Below are 14980 nucleotides of genomic sequence, written 5' to 3'. Positions count from 1 at the left end.
ACATGCTATGAACAACTTCATGTTTGTTTGGATCTTTTTATTTCATCCATCCATCCATTTTCTACTGCTTGTTTTAGGTATGCTTTAAATTAAGAACATTTTTTAAGTAGAAATGTATCTAAAATAAATGACAGCCCCACTTTCCAATAACTTGATCTGCTTTGTCAAAGAACGTTCATAATCGTATTGATTAAAAAAATGATTGTACTGTGCTCACTTCTTTCATTCGGATTGTAGCCTCCACATAAAACAAAAGTGAAATGACATGAGAACATCATCTCCTGATCCTGCCTTTCAGACACAGTGTGCTGAGATGACCTTGGATTGGTTATCCATGATTATCCAGGACAGTGGTTCTCAACCTTTTCTCAGTGATGTACCCCCTGTGAACATTTTGTTAATTGAAGTACCCCCTAATCAGAGCAAAACCTTTTTGGTTGAAAAAAAAAGATAAAGAAGTAAAATACAGCACTATTTCATCAGTTTCTGATTTATTAAATTGTATAACAGTGCAAAATATTGCTCATTTGTAGTGTTCTTTCTTGAAATATTCGGAAAAAAAGATATAAGACAAACTAAAAACGTGTTGAAAAATAAACAAGTGATTCAGTTATCAATAAAGATTTCTACACATAGAAGTAATCATCAACTTAAAGTGCCCTCTTTGGGGATTGTAATGGAGATCCATCTGGATTCATGAACTTAATTCTAAACATTTCTTCACAAAAAAATTAATCTTTAACATCAATATTTCTGGAACATGTCCACAAAAAAATCTAGCTAACAACACTGAATATTGAATTGTTGTTGTATTTCTTTTCACAGTTTATGAACTTACATTCATATTTTGTTGAACTATTATTCAATACATTTATTTATAAAAGATTTTTGAATTATTGGTATTTTTAAGAATATTAAAAAAAAAATCTCACGTATCCCTTGGCATACCTTCAAGTACCCCAAGGGGTACGCGTACCCCCATTTGAGAACCACTGATCCAGGGTGTCAAACTTGGGTCATATCACCTCTGAAAGTCCATGACTCTAACCTTGACGAAACAATGCCCACTGGGTTTAGAAAGATAAACACAAACGTCACGAACCAATCTACAAACAAACCAGTCATAACTTTCTGGACTCCTATAACTTTAAAAAAAAAATGTTATGATCCCGACTTCACTCAGACTTGTCGATCTGGTAAGGATCCTTACATTCAATTATGACTCTTTTGTCTTTATAACAACAAAGGGACTTATTATCTAGTGACTCAGACTATTTCTTCATCATATCAAAGCCGGTGCAATGTTTTTTTCCACTGAGTAGTTCGGAAATATCATATGTGCATTGGATAGCGCTAATGTGAACAATGATTCTCGGTAAACAATGCCTTCCATTATACATGTAGCTGCCAGCGATGCATTGTGGGATACTTTAGAAAAAAGCCTAAAGGCCTCTATAGACAAAAATATTAAAGGAGACAGGAGCGAGTATGAGTATTCTGCAGAGTTGTAAATATGTTTTTGTGTTACTGAAAGCTGTTGTTCCTACGTTATTGACACAAACAAAACATTCTGCATGTTTTGCACGCGGTTGTATGGTTGCTGTGGAGGAGGAAATCCACTCGCGTGGCAAATACATTACCTTTTGTGACCGCTTGTACTTGATGACCAAATAAATGCACGACGCAAAGAAACACTATCCTCTCTCAATTTTAATGCATACCTCTCCTCACTAAATACAGCATTAATGACGCAAAATTGGATCAACAGAACTCTTCTGCTACATCTGTGATGATACCCACATTTCCATTATATAATTTGTTTATAAACAAGCGCCAAATTTGCATTTGGGAGTTTATTTGTGCGTCCACAAATAAATGAATAAATGGCAAAACACTGACGTGTGTGTGGAGCGCCATGTTTCCAAGCAGACTCGAGTACAGATTAGGCTGACCATATTCTGAAATCCCAAAAAGAGGACACATATATGTGTGCCAAGGCGGGCAGCACGCCAAGGCGACAGTAGGCGAAAATTTGCCAATGATACTCGAACTTGCTTTATAAATAATATATTTATTTAAACAAAGCATTTTTTCTCCTCTGTTGACGGCTACGTTGGCGCTAGGGATTTTTAAAATGGGATCCCAGGGACCCCATCAAGTCATAAAAATGGGGTCCCACAGTAAATTTTTGGGGTCCCACTTTTTTGTAAGCGTTTTGAAAACAAATGATAAACGTATTCATTATCCTGTTGTATTTTACATTCTATATCGTGTTTTGGAAAAAGGTTGTCATAAACATTACTTAATTCATAAAAACAAATAATAAAAAAAGAAAACAAATGTGTATACATCTGTAAATGTATTCAGTTATAAACATTCATTCACTTTCTTCTTTCCTTCATGGATCTAAACTTTACCACTGCTGGTAGTTTTTTCTACGTTTTTATTTAATAAGTTCCTTTTCCCGGCAAAACTCAAACCAACACTTCCTGTCAATAGCGTCACTTCCCTAACTTCCCCGGAAGTCCCGCCCCCCAGCCAAAGCCATTGGCTAACACCCCGTAGCCAGCCGCTACGATATTTACAGCTAGAATTCACCAACTCAAGTATTTCATAATATATATATATATATATATATATATATATATATATATATATATATATATATATATATATATATACATATACATATATGTATATGGTAACTTAACCCTGGACCTACATTGAAAATAAACGCAACCCTGATTCAAAATGCCAGACATTTGACGCATTTAAAAAAAAATCGCCCAGACACCCCGGACACCGCCGCAAAAGAGGACATGTCCGGGGAAAAGAGGACGTATGGTCAGCCTAGTAGAGAGTGCTTTCGCAGGAACAAGGAGCCTAGTTTGGATGTGCAAGACACAATAAAGAAGAACATCAATTTAACGATTTTCTTTTTGTAACATTGTCATAATTACTCGGATTGCAATATAAAATTGATTAATTGTGCAGCTCTAATTGTGGCCAAATCTCTGTCTTGTCTGACCATACAACATTTGTCCAGAGGAATTCCAACGGCTGGTCCATGTGTCCTACCTAAAAGTGTTGATTTTGCACCAGGATGTTCTTTCTTGGAGAGGCACCCTCTTAAATCTTTGGTAAATACTGTATGTGTTCCATCAGTTTCAAGCCCATGGCAGGCTTTAGACATAGTGGTTACTAGGTTTGTAAGTGAACATCATTGTTTCTTCCAGAGCTTGGAAAAGTGTTGACATATCAAAAAAAGGTATGTATGATTGTCTGAATTGATAACGGCAGCAAACAACTTTCCCAGCTAGTGTAAATCTACAATGCTCATTGTATATTTACCAAGTTTGTTAGACTTTCAATTGTTCCAAGTATTGGGGTGCAAACAATTGTTTCAATGCAAACAGACAAATTACCAGCTTGGAAAAGCATGATCATTAATGAGAAGTTACAAGGGATTGGCGTTGTTAAGTAACAAATCATTTTAGGTCCTTTAGCACGACAAGATTATGTGAATGTACTGTATGTGTATTCAATGCATATTCACACTTGTGTTGCACATTCTTGTTAGTTTATTGTTTTTTTAATTGAAAATTTATATTGTATAATTATTATATCATTGAAAAAATACATCACAATTTCCAGTATCTTTTTTTAACATATTTGAGAAGGCGTAAGAAGGAGCACAGCTTATTTAATCGTACCCCGTTTCTATTACATAGCAATTGCTAACATTTTGTTCACTTCCTGTTCTCAATGTATTCACAATATACTCCAGGAATAATAACATTTACAAAAATAAATAGTGAAGTAAGTTGTATTGCATATAATGAGATGAATAAGATTATCAACAGGTTCAGAATGTTGATCATGGTTCTTTTTTTTGTACTTTGAACGGTTTCTTAAATTGGATCATGTTAGCACATTGTTTGATTTATTTGTTTAATCCATTCCATAATTTAATTTGACATACTGATATGCTAAAGATTTGAGGTGTTGTACGTGCATACAAAAGATTAAGTTCCATTTTTCTCTGAGGTAATGTTTCTCTTTCTTTGTTAAGAATAATTATTGTACATTCTTGGGTAGCAGGTTATAGATTGCTTTGTGCATAATTTTAGCTGTTTGCAAATTCACTATGTCGAGGAATTACAATATTTTCTGTTCAATACATAAAGGGTTTGTATGTTCTCTATATCCAACATTATGTATTATTCTGACTGATCTTTTTTGTAACATAGTTGGTGACCGAAGCGTACTTTTGTAGTTATTTTGCCACATTTTAATTTCCCCTCTGGGTGCACAATAACTCAAATATGGTAATACGAGCTCACAGTAAAGGATATTAAGTGATTTTTGGTCCAATACATATTTAGTTTTATTCATTAATGACGTATTTCCTGCCACTTTATGTTGTACATTTGTTGTACGAGATTTCCAATTAATTTTATTATCAATCATTACACCCAGAAATTGTATTTATCTACTCTTTCAATGTCTATTACGCCTATTTGTATTTGTGTTTGACTTTCCCTTCTACTCTTACCCATCCATCCATTTCCTACCACTTATTCCCTTTAGGGTCGCGGGGGGCGCTGGTGCCTATTACAGCTACAATCGGGCGGAAGGCGGCGTACACCCTGGACAAGTCGCGACCTCATCGCAGGGCCAACCCAGATAGACAGACAACATTCACACTCACATTTGCACACAAGGGACCATTTAGTGCTGCCAATCAACCTATATTGGAGTTTGACTGAGATTCAAAGGTAGTCTGTTTTTGTCAAACCATCTAAAATGTGTTAATATCTACTGTTATTATTTCTATTACCCTCTGTGTGTTTTCTCCTGAACAAAAAGCAGTTGTGTTGTCCGCGAATAATACTAATTTTAAGTCTTTTGTAACTCTACTAATCTCATTTACATAAAGATTGAACAATTTTGGTCCTAGTATTGATCCCTGTGGTATGCCACAGGATATATTTAGTGTTGTAGATGTGTGTTCGCCTAGCTTCACATATTGCTTCCTGTTGTTTAAGTAGCTTCTTATGCAGTTTGAGACCAACCCTCTGATGCCATTCCATTATAATTTATTGATCCTATTTAGTGGGATGCATGCTTTGATGTTAATTTAATTTTCCTTTGATTGCAGAAAGTTGACCACTTGCTGTTCTGCTGAGGCAACATCAGTCTCATCTGCTTCTCCTCCATTATTCAAAGCTTTCGCGCCGGACCTTGGTTTAATTCGGAGCCCTGTCACGAATATATTATTAATTTATTTATCCTGATCCATTTTATCCATGATATTCCTCAGCATGATGATGTTTTGTTTTACTGCAATATTTTCCTCAAGGAGAATCTTCATTTCTTGACGGATTTCCTGAAAATCCCTTTTCAGGTTATTATTCTGAGTTTGCAGACTTTCTATAATTTTCCTGCAGATCTTTTCAGATCTCCTTTGTATTCTTATCTTGCTTTTCTCAGATCTTCTTTAAGTTCTCCTATTACTTTTCCCAGGTCTGCTTTGTGATCTAATCCTGCATTTTCTATGTCATCATTTTTTTTTTCTACCATCTAGTCTTGCTTCCCATCATGTCCTGTGTCCAACATCAATTCTTGCTTCTCACATTGTCCTTTAGCCAGAAGATGATTTTTTGCAGGTGGCACCCAAGGTTGAAAGTTTTGGAGTTTTTCTTTCTGATTTTGACATTGCAGCAGGTCGCTGATGTCAGTGCCTTTTGAATCAGCTCACTAATGGCAGTTGCTTCTTTAGCGACTTGCGGCACTTTTAACTTGTTTATTTCAACAATTTTGTACCTTAGGCCATTCAAAGGTCAACTTGAGGCTTCAGCCTGTCAACTTCCATCATTCTTTTGTCAAAACTTGGCTTGGACATGGATTGTTTCTTCAATGCAGATGAGGATCAGCACGAGCGAGGCGTGGACGTGAGTACATGACATTTATTTAATAAACAAACAAACACCGAAAAGCGCTCACAATGGAGGTACAAAACTTGGCTACACAGTACAAACGTGAAACAAAAACACCTGCTCGATGGCATGAAATGATGGACATAAAATAAAGGGCTTTGCACAAAAACAATTGGCTATGAACTATAAACAAAGACTTACTTGGACAAAATGAACAGCGTAGCAAGGCATGAAGCAGATAAACGAGGGCGTGAAGGAGGTGCAGCATGGGTAGCATGTGTGAAGATCCCAGAATGAAGACAAGAAAAAGAGTGACTTAAGTAGCTATGATAATTAGTGAAAACAGGTGTGAGGCTGAGGACAGGGACGTGACATGACAGGTGAAAAGTAATGAGTTGGCATGGAGACGAAAACAAACCAGGAAGTACCAAGACAGAACTTAAATGTCCAAAAAACTAAACATAACCTGACCAAAACCAAAACATAAACTTACAGGCGTGACATCTTTGTTGTTTGAAGCACTTTAAAACAGCTTCAAACTCTCGCCGTAGCTTCTGTTTGCTAAGCAACCGCTTTGAATTGCGGAAGGGGCTGTTGGCTTTAGGCTAACGGCACTTCCCACTCGCCATATTTCAGCGAATCAGTTACTCCATTCAGTTACTGTAATTTTACTGTAAAATAAACACACTCAGGTGCTGAGAGTAATGCACAGGCGAACATGTCTGTCACTCATATTTTGGGGAACCCGTAGAAAGAAAAGGAAACAGCCTCATCTGTTATGTGATCGCATTGATGAAAACCTCAAAATGTCAATTTGATGTCGATTAATCATGCAGCCCTATTATTCAGCCCTGAATTATTATGATTAATGCATCTATATGTTTGACTGAGAACTACAGTAATGCTTCATACCTTCAACTTAAAAAAGCTATCAAAGTAAATACAGCTGTTTTTTTTTTTACCAAATTCCTGTTATATGCTGTACATATATAATATTTGTATAATAACTGATATGACAAGTGCATTAAGATGCCACACCTGAAATACACTGCATTTATCTTAAAAAATAATGCAAAACAGATCATTCCAGAATGAGTTTTTTATTACTAGGTTTAATGAGTCATGAAGCACCATTTTGTTGTTTATGCAATGAATATTATAACTTGTAGTAAGTTCAATGAACATAAAAAATAAGTATTTTAAATGTGAGGCTAGGATTTTTGTTGGTGAGCGGGGGGTAGAAGGTTTTAAGACTTGAGTGTTGTCACTTTTCAAACCTGGACATAACAACTAATCAATTAATGTTTATGTTACCTTGATGTTGTGTCGATCGCTTTTTTCCAAGTCCTTCTCTTTCTTCCTCTCATCCTTCTTCTTTTCATGTTCCTTCTGCAGAAAAGACAACATTGTAGTCAATATCATGTTTGTACCAGTCACTTGTTTCAATTGTATTCCAGCATACACTTTAGTTTGTATACAGCATTACGTCGATCGCGCGTTACCGGTCGATTAAAATATATATCCAAAAAATTAGCAATCATCAATCTTCACTATGACGTCACTTTCGACACTTGATTGACATTTGAGGCACCCGAGGATCTTATGAGATGACGCTGGTTACAGCAAACTCGGTATTCGAATAAAAAACACTGACAGGAAGGCGATGTAACAGTAAGAATTGCTTTTATGTGTGGTGTTCCGGGGGAAGTGTGCCGTATATGTTGAATGGCAACAGTAGAATAAAAGTTCCCTGTGAGTAGGGTAATGCTCAACCGTCCAGTTTGTATAGTCATTGAAAGACAGAACAAGCTGAAACATGGTGGCAGCGGATCGATTTAAGCGGTGAGGACAGCACAGGTACCAAAAAAAACTAGATTTTTTTTCGAACGAAGCTAGAAGGAAGCTAAGTGCTGTTAGCACAACAGTGAGCTTCGCGACAAGACCACTGAGCGGCAGAAAATACAGGCTCAAGAGGTATGCGGATGGATGGATTAAACCCCTTCAGCAATGGTGTATGGACTCCGTGAATCTTGCCAAGTCATGGAAGACCTAGAACGAATAATTTATGCTGTATATCAAGCTAGCAATGCCGGATGCAGAAGAAACTGCACGGTTAAAACTTGTTTACTACCTCATTGGAAAACATGGCGGAGAGCTATGTGGAATGCTAATAGGCTCAGACACAAGAGTGACTGTTTCCAGTTTGATCACTAAGCCAAATGATATTGCAACCCCAAAGTGAATAAACTGTGAAAAGATACAGATTTTTTGCACAAAACCAAGCTGCGGGAGAATCAATTGACACGTATGTGACCATCTTGAGATTGCTGGCAAATTCCTGCAACTTTGGGCAATTAAAAGATTCGCTATTAAGAGACAGGATTGTTTGCGACACGCACAGCTCAAGTTGGAGAGAAAGACTTCTCAGAGAGGACAAGTTAGATCTGGACAAATGTTTATTAATTTGCAGGTCAATGGAGATTTCACGAGAGTACAGCAAAAAATAGAAGGACATGGCGCAGAGGACGTCCATGCAGTGAAACATGCAACGAAAAAAGTCATGATAATTGAAATATCTTGCAAATGCTGTGGAAAAACACATGAAAGGCTCAGGCAAAAGTGCCCAGCTTTTAGGGAAAAAAGAAATGCGGCAAGGACAATCATTTTGCAGTGGCATGCAGAAGCAGTACAGGTATAAAAGAAAAAAAAATCACACAATACCAGAGACTGATTCAGATTCATGTGAAGAGATAATGACAGTCACAGCAGTAACAAAAAAAGCAGCAGAAGTGAACCAAATAGCAGAAAAACAAAACGGCAAAACAGAGCAACTGTTTGCTGGGATGAAGATTAAGGAAACCTCCAGATTGACTGCGGTGCAAATTGCAACGTCATTTCAATCAACCTGCTGAATCCAGATGTGAAAATGGAGCACAGTGACAAGGTGTTGGTAATGTACAATAAGTCAAAGTTGTGGCCGTTAGGAAAATGCAAAGTTAAGATGACAAATACAAGAAATCAGAAGAAGTACAAAGTTGAGTTTCAAGTTGTAGAAGCAGACTGTAAAACTGCACTTCTTGGCAGCAGCGCAAGTGAAGCATTGAAACTCATTCAGGTCCAATACGACAACATTTATGTACTGGATAATATTGTGACAAAAGAGCCGGTGACAGGAGACACTTGGCAGCTGGAAAACATAAAGACTGAGTTTTAGGACGTGTTTACAGGTGACGGCTGCTTATAAGGTAAATATAAATTGGAAATCGACACAACTGTGTAGCCCTTCAAACTTCCCAAACAAAGAGTTCCAGTGGCAATGATGAAACTACTTAAAGAGGAAGTCACAAGTTTTGTAGACAGACAGATAATCGCAGCAGTGGAAAGCAGCACCAAATGGATCAGTGGCATGGTGTCGGTACAGAAACCCAATGGCAGGCCCAGAATTTGTATTGACCCAAGAACACTCAACAAAGCTCTAAAGAGAAACCATTTTCCACTTTCAACAATAGATGACATTTTACCAGACCTAGCAAAAGCAAAAGTTTTCTGTGTGTGATGTGAAGCACGGCTTCTGGCACGTGAAACTAGATGAAGAGTCGACCTATCTGACGACATATTCAACTCCCTTTGGTCGATTTCGGGGGCTGGCAACGCCAATGGGCATCAGTCCAGCGCCTTAAGTTTTTCCAATGTAAACTAACACAGGCATTGGAAAACTTGCCAGGCAACTACATCATCGCAGATGACATCCAGATTACAGGAGAAGGAGACACAAAACAGGATGCAGTCAAAAACCCTGACAAGAAGTTGGGTGCAGAGACAGAAACGTCAAGCTGAACACAGACAAGTTCAAGTTCAGGAAACAGGAAGTCCCATACATTGGTCATCTGGTCATGGCGGAAGGACTCAAAGTTGACCCAGAGAAAGTGTGCGCCGTCACTGAAATGCTTGCACCGACAAATGCGAAAGGTGTTCAAAGACTGTTAGAACTAGTGAACTATTTGTCCAAGTTATCACGAGCATTTGAGAGTCCCGCAAAGAGAGTCCATGGGAATGGACAGACGTGCAGAAAAATGCATTCAGAAGAATCAAAGACAAGATAACACAAGTTCCAGTATCGAAATACTACAGCCCAAGAGTTGACGTTACAGTGCGATGCTCGTGAAACAGTACTAGGAGCAGCTCTAATACAAGCAGATAAACCTGTGGCATATACAAGTTGTGCTTTGACGATAACAGACAGAGGCTATCCACAAATTGAAAAATAATGTTTGGCTATCGTGTTTGGCATGGAAAAGTTTCACCAATACACATATGGTCAACTAGTCAGAGTGCAGTCGGACCACAAGTATCTAGAGACTATCATCAAAAATCGCATGCTTTTCAGACTACAGAAGTATGATCTGAACATCACATATATGCCTGGACGTGACATGCTACCCGCTGACACTTTGAGTAGGGCCTACCTGCAAAACGGCAACAAAAGTCAGACTGATTTGGAGGTTGAATGTGTCAACATGGTTGATTATGTGCCAATCTCAGCTGAAAGAATGGACAATATACGCACAGCAACAGGATCAGATCCACAACTACAAATATTGATCAAAACTATTCAACAAGGGTGGCCAAAAGATAAAAAATGTGTACCTTTTGAAATAACTAACTTTTACTCGTTACAGGATGAACTTGGCACCAAAAAAAGGGACTGGTTTTCAAGCGAGAGTGAGTCGTGATTCCAAACTCGCTCTGAAAGGACATCACTCAGCGGATTCACTCTTCTCACCTGGGAACAGAGGGATGCCTCAGATACAAAGTCAATCACAGTCATTCGAAAGCTAAAAGCTCACTTGGCACGACAAGGCATTTCGGACATTATTTTTTTTCGGACTACTGACCTCAATTTAGTTCTGCAGAGTTTGCAAATTTCAGTCGCAAATAGGAATTTATGCACAAAACTTTCTCTCTTGGCTATCCGCAAAGTAATGGCACAGCGGAATTAGCTGTTAAAACGACTGATGAGGAAGGTAAAACTGGCTGGACAGGACCCGTATCTTGCCATTTTGGTTCATCGCAACACCCCAACCCAAGGTTTGGATAAGAGCCCTGCACAAAGACTCTCAAGCAGGAGAACAAGGACCCTTCTACCGATTAGAGACAGCCTACTAGAGCCAAAAGTGAACAACAATGGGTCAGGACTCGTGAAGAACCGACAGACAGTCAAAATACTACAACCAAACTGCCAAGGACATAGACCCTTTGAAACCAGGTGATGATGTGCGAGTGCAGCCTTTTGATACGAACACCTTATGGAGAAAGGCTACAGTGAGCATTCCGCTTGGTAACAGATCCTATGTCTTGGAGCTGGACACAGGCGGTGTTCTCAGAAGAAATTGTCGCCATCTGAGAAAAGCTGTGGATACGCAACCGGACAGGTCAGAACAATCCCAAACTGAGACGAGACTCGACCCAGTGTCTGAAAACACAAACCACTGCCCGGTCAAGACGTGTGGTGCAGCGACCAAGACATTTGAATGACTTTGTGTGTACTCAGCTTCAGAGAAAGAAAAAAAGAAATGTGAACAGAGGTTTGGGTATGATGAGCAAAGGCTCTTGTGGTTATGTGCTGAAAATAAGCTAAAGCTAAGGTACATTGTTCGGTAAATTAAAAAATACAAATAAAAAAAGAAAGAAAAGTTATGCACTGTAAAACTGAACGTAATAATTGTTTTGCACTAAGAATGTTTTATATAAGTAGCAATTTGAAAATGTATACTGTTTTGAGTTTGTATAGTAACTTAATTTAAAAGTAAATTTTGTTGGATTTAATATTTGAAAAGAATATCCACTTTTTAAAAGAAAAGGGACGTAGCAATAAGAATTGCTGCCCGGAGAGTTTAGAGAGACGCACCGGGAGAAGTGCGCCGTATATGTATAACTTCCCTACACGTAGTGTGTGTGTGTGACTATCAATGATACTTTAACTTTTAACTTTATTCCATTTCAGAGGTTACACATTATTTTTTTTTTAAATCAGTAGAAACATTTATGTCTCATCTTAAAACGTATTTGTATACTCTAGTCTTCAAATAGACTCCCTTTATGGACCAGTTGATTTGCCGTTTCTTTTCTTTTTCTCCTATGTCCCACTCTCCCTTGTGGAGGGGGTCCGGTCCGATGTCCATGAATGAAGTTCTGGCTGTCCAGAGTCGGGACCCAGGATGGACCACTCGTCTGGAATCGGGACCCAGGATGGACCACTCGCCTGTGTATCGGCTGGGGACATCTCTGCGCTGCTGATTCGCCTCCGCTTGGGATGGATGGTTTCCTGCTGGCTCTGCTGTGGCCGGGACTCTCGCTGCTGTGTTGGATCCGGTTTGGACTGGACTCTCGCGGCTGTGTTGGATCCACGATGGACTGAACTTTTCACAGTATCATGTTAGACACGCTCGACATCCATTGGTTTCGGTCCCCTAGAGGGGGGGGGGGGGGCGGTTGCCCACATATGTGGTCCTCTCCAAGGTTCTCATGGTCATCATTGTCACCGACGTCCCACTGGATGTGAGTTTTGCTTGCCCTTATGTGGGCCTACCGAGGATGTCGTAGTGGTTTGTGTTTTGGTTTGTGCAGCCCTTTGAGACTTAATGATTTAGGGCTATATAAATGAACATTGATTGATTTATTGATTGATTGAAATGGGTTGTTTACCTTAATCATACATTCTTAACCCTTGGATGCAAAACCCCTAAATAAAATCAAAGTGTTTTTTTAATAAACTGGCTTGTTATTCTGCAAAATCTTAATTGATACGTTGTAATAGTAATAATCTAGATACCCCTCATAAAACATGTTTGTGACATTAGTCCATTTGCATTTGTATCCATAAGAAATTGCAGTTGTTCTATTTCTTCCCATTCTTCCACAAGCAATTTCTATAGAATCTACTATAAACTTTTGCATCAAATCAACTCTGACTGTCTCACTTAGACATCTGATGTCATCCTTCACATTTGATGCAACTTTGACCGTCAATACTATCCAATTTACACATCTGATGTGAGCAGAGTCACCACCCAGGAGGTCATTTTTACACAGCAACTTACGTGTAAGTAGGGGTTTGTGCATGTCAGCACCTCTTCTATTAGACATGAACATCTTTCATGCGTCTATTGGGGAGGAAGTACTAAACAGGTGGAGCCTGGCTTGGCGGTAACTCTGCCCTGTAAGAGCCCTTGTGGCTCATTCTGATGGACACAATATCCAATTCCTCCTTTGTGTCTGACTGGCTTTGTTCAGTGGGGGACAAGAGTTTGGGTCCTCTAAATATGGGATGTCAGATTCTGAGTCAATGCCTCTGATGGGCTCTTCATCATATCCTGGATTTTTTGTCGAGCAAGGTCCACAGGGATCCTAGCAGGGCCCTAGCAGCCATGTTACTTTAGATAAATAAATACAAAATATTAAAAAGGATGATGTTCAAAATGCACAGAAAACTATAAATCATATTTTTAAAAACAGCAAATATTACATTAGCCTACTTTTCAATTAGGCAGGTCAGTGTGCGTGTGCGTGTGTTAGCTAACAATATTGTTGGCTAGCCACCTAAATACAATACTGTTAGCTAAAAACAAGGTAGGCTAATCTGAACACACATGTAATCACTAATTTGATCACAAATTATAATATGTCAAAAAATACTTATACAGTATGTATGTTGCTGTGTAAAAATTACCTCTGGGGTGGTGAGACTGCTGACATCAGATGTGTAAGTGGGGCAGTATTGACAGTCAAAGTTGCACCAGATGTGAGAGATGACATCTGATGTGCAAGTGAGACAGTCAGAGTTGCTAAGAATTAAAGGTTCATAGAAGATTCTATAGAAACAGCGAGGGGTCATTTGTGACCCCACTTGTGAAAGACTGTGGTAGTCATACAAATACTGCAAATTCTTAAAATAAATGAAACATATATAAAAATGCAAATGGCCTCATGTCCACAAACATGTTTTATGAAGAATACACAGAATATGGATATATTATTCAGTTCAGTTTCAGTTTATTTCGAACATGAATACGATACAATAAATGATAAATGATAAATGGGTTGTACTTGTATAGCGCTTTTCTACCTTCAAAGTACTCAAAGCGCTTTGACACTACTTCCACATTTACCAATTCACACACACATTCACACACTGATGGAGGGAGCTGCCATGCAAGGCGCCAACCAGCACCCGTCAGGAGCAAGGGTGAAGTGTCTTGCTCAGGACACAACGGACGTGACGAGGTTGGTACTAGGTGGGAATTGAACCAGGGACGCTCGGGTTGCGCACGGCCACTCTCCCACTGCGCCACGCCGTCCCTATGTGATGTATCACACATTTCCAGTTGTTTCATCACAACACGTCCGAAAAGGAGTAAGAAGGAGAGCTTATTTAAACCTACCCATTTTCATACCATAGCAATTATATCCAATTTCATTGTTCTCTGTAACAGAACAGTGAACAGATAAATAAATAATATACCATAGTAAGCAAACAAATATTAAATTCATAAATAATCTCAGTCTCAATTAAAAAAAGAAAAAAAAAAGGTTCAAAATGATCATCATAATTCTTGTTCTGTGTACTTTGTGAACACTTGTAGTTTGAACCGTCTCTTAAACTGAATCATATTAGTGCTTTGTTTGATTTATTTGGTTAATCGGTTCCATAATTTAATTCCACATACTGATATACTAAACGTTTTAAGTGTTGTACGTGCATACAAATGTTTTAAATTACATTTTCCTCCAAGATTATATTTCTCCTCTATTGTTGAGAAGAATTGTTGTACATTCTTGGGTAACAGGTTGTAGTTTGCTTTGTACATAATTTTAGCTGTTTGCAAATGCACCAAATCGTAGAAATTCGATAATTGTGATTTAATTAAAAAAAAGGGTTTGTATGTTGTCTATATCCAACATTATGTATTATTCTAATTCAGGGGTCGGGAACCTTTGTGGCCTAGAGAGCCATGAAAGCCAAATGTTTTAAAATGTATTTC

At 38.4% G+C, this 14980-nt stretch overlaps 1 protein-coding gene across 2 annotated transcripts in view; it reads right to left on the bottom strand.

Annotated features, from left to right (window-relative positions):
• The window catches only part of smap1 (small ArfGAP 1), a 281586-nt gene that overhangs the window by 164325 nt on the left and 102281 nt on the right, over window positions 1-14980 (bottom strand). For both annotated transcript variants that reach the window (XM_061910969.1, XM_061910968.1), the window contains one exon: window positions 7254-7328. In XM_061910969.1, the coding sequence (XP_061766953.1) occupies window positions 7254-7328 (75 nt within the window). The remainder of the gene's footprint in view (window positions 1-7253; window positions 7329-14980) is intronic.

The sequence above is a fragment of the Nerophis ophidion genome, linkage group LG09, assembly GCF_033978795.1.
Source record: "Nerophis ophidion isolate RoL-2023_Sa linkage group LG09, RoL_Noph_v1.0, whole genome shotgun sequence".
In the NCBI taxonomy this organism is placed as follows: domain Eukaryota; kingdom Metazoa; phylum Chordata; class Actinopteri; order Syngnathiformes; family Syngnathidae; genus Nerophis; species Nerophis ophidion.
Note: the sequence above shows the minus strand (reverse complement) of the source record. Positions and strands in the feature narration are given on the sequence as shown.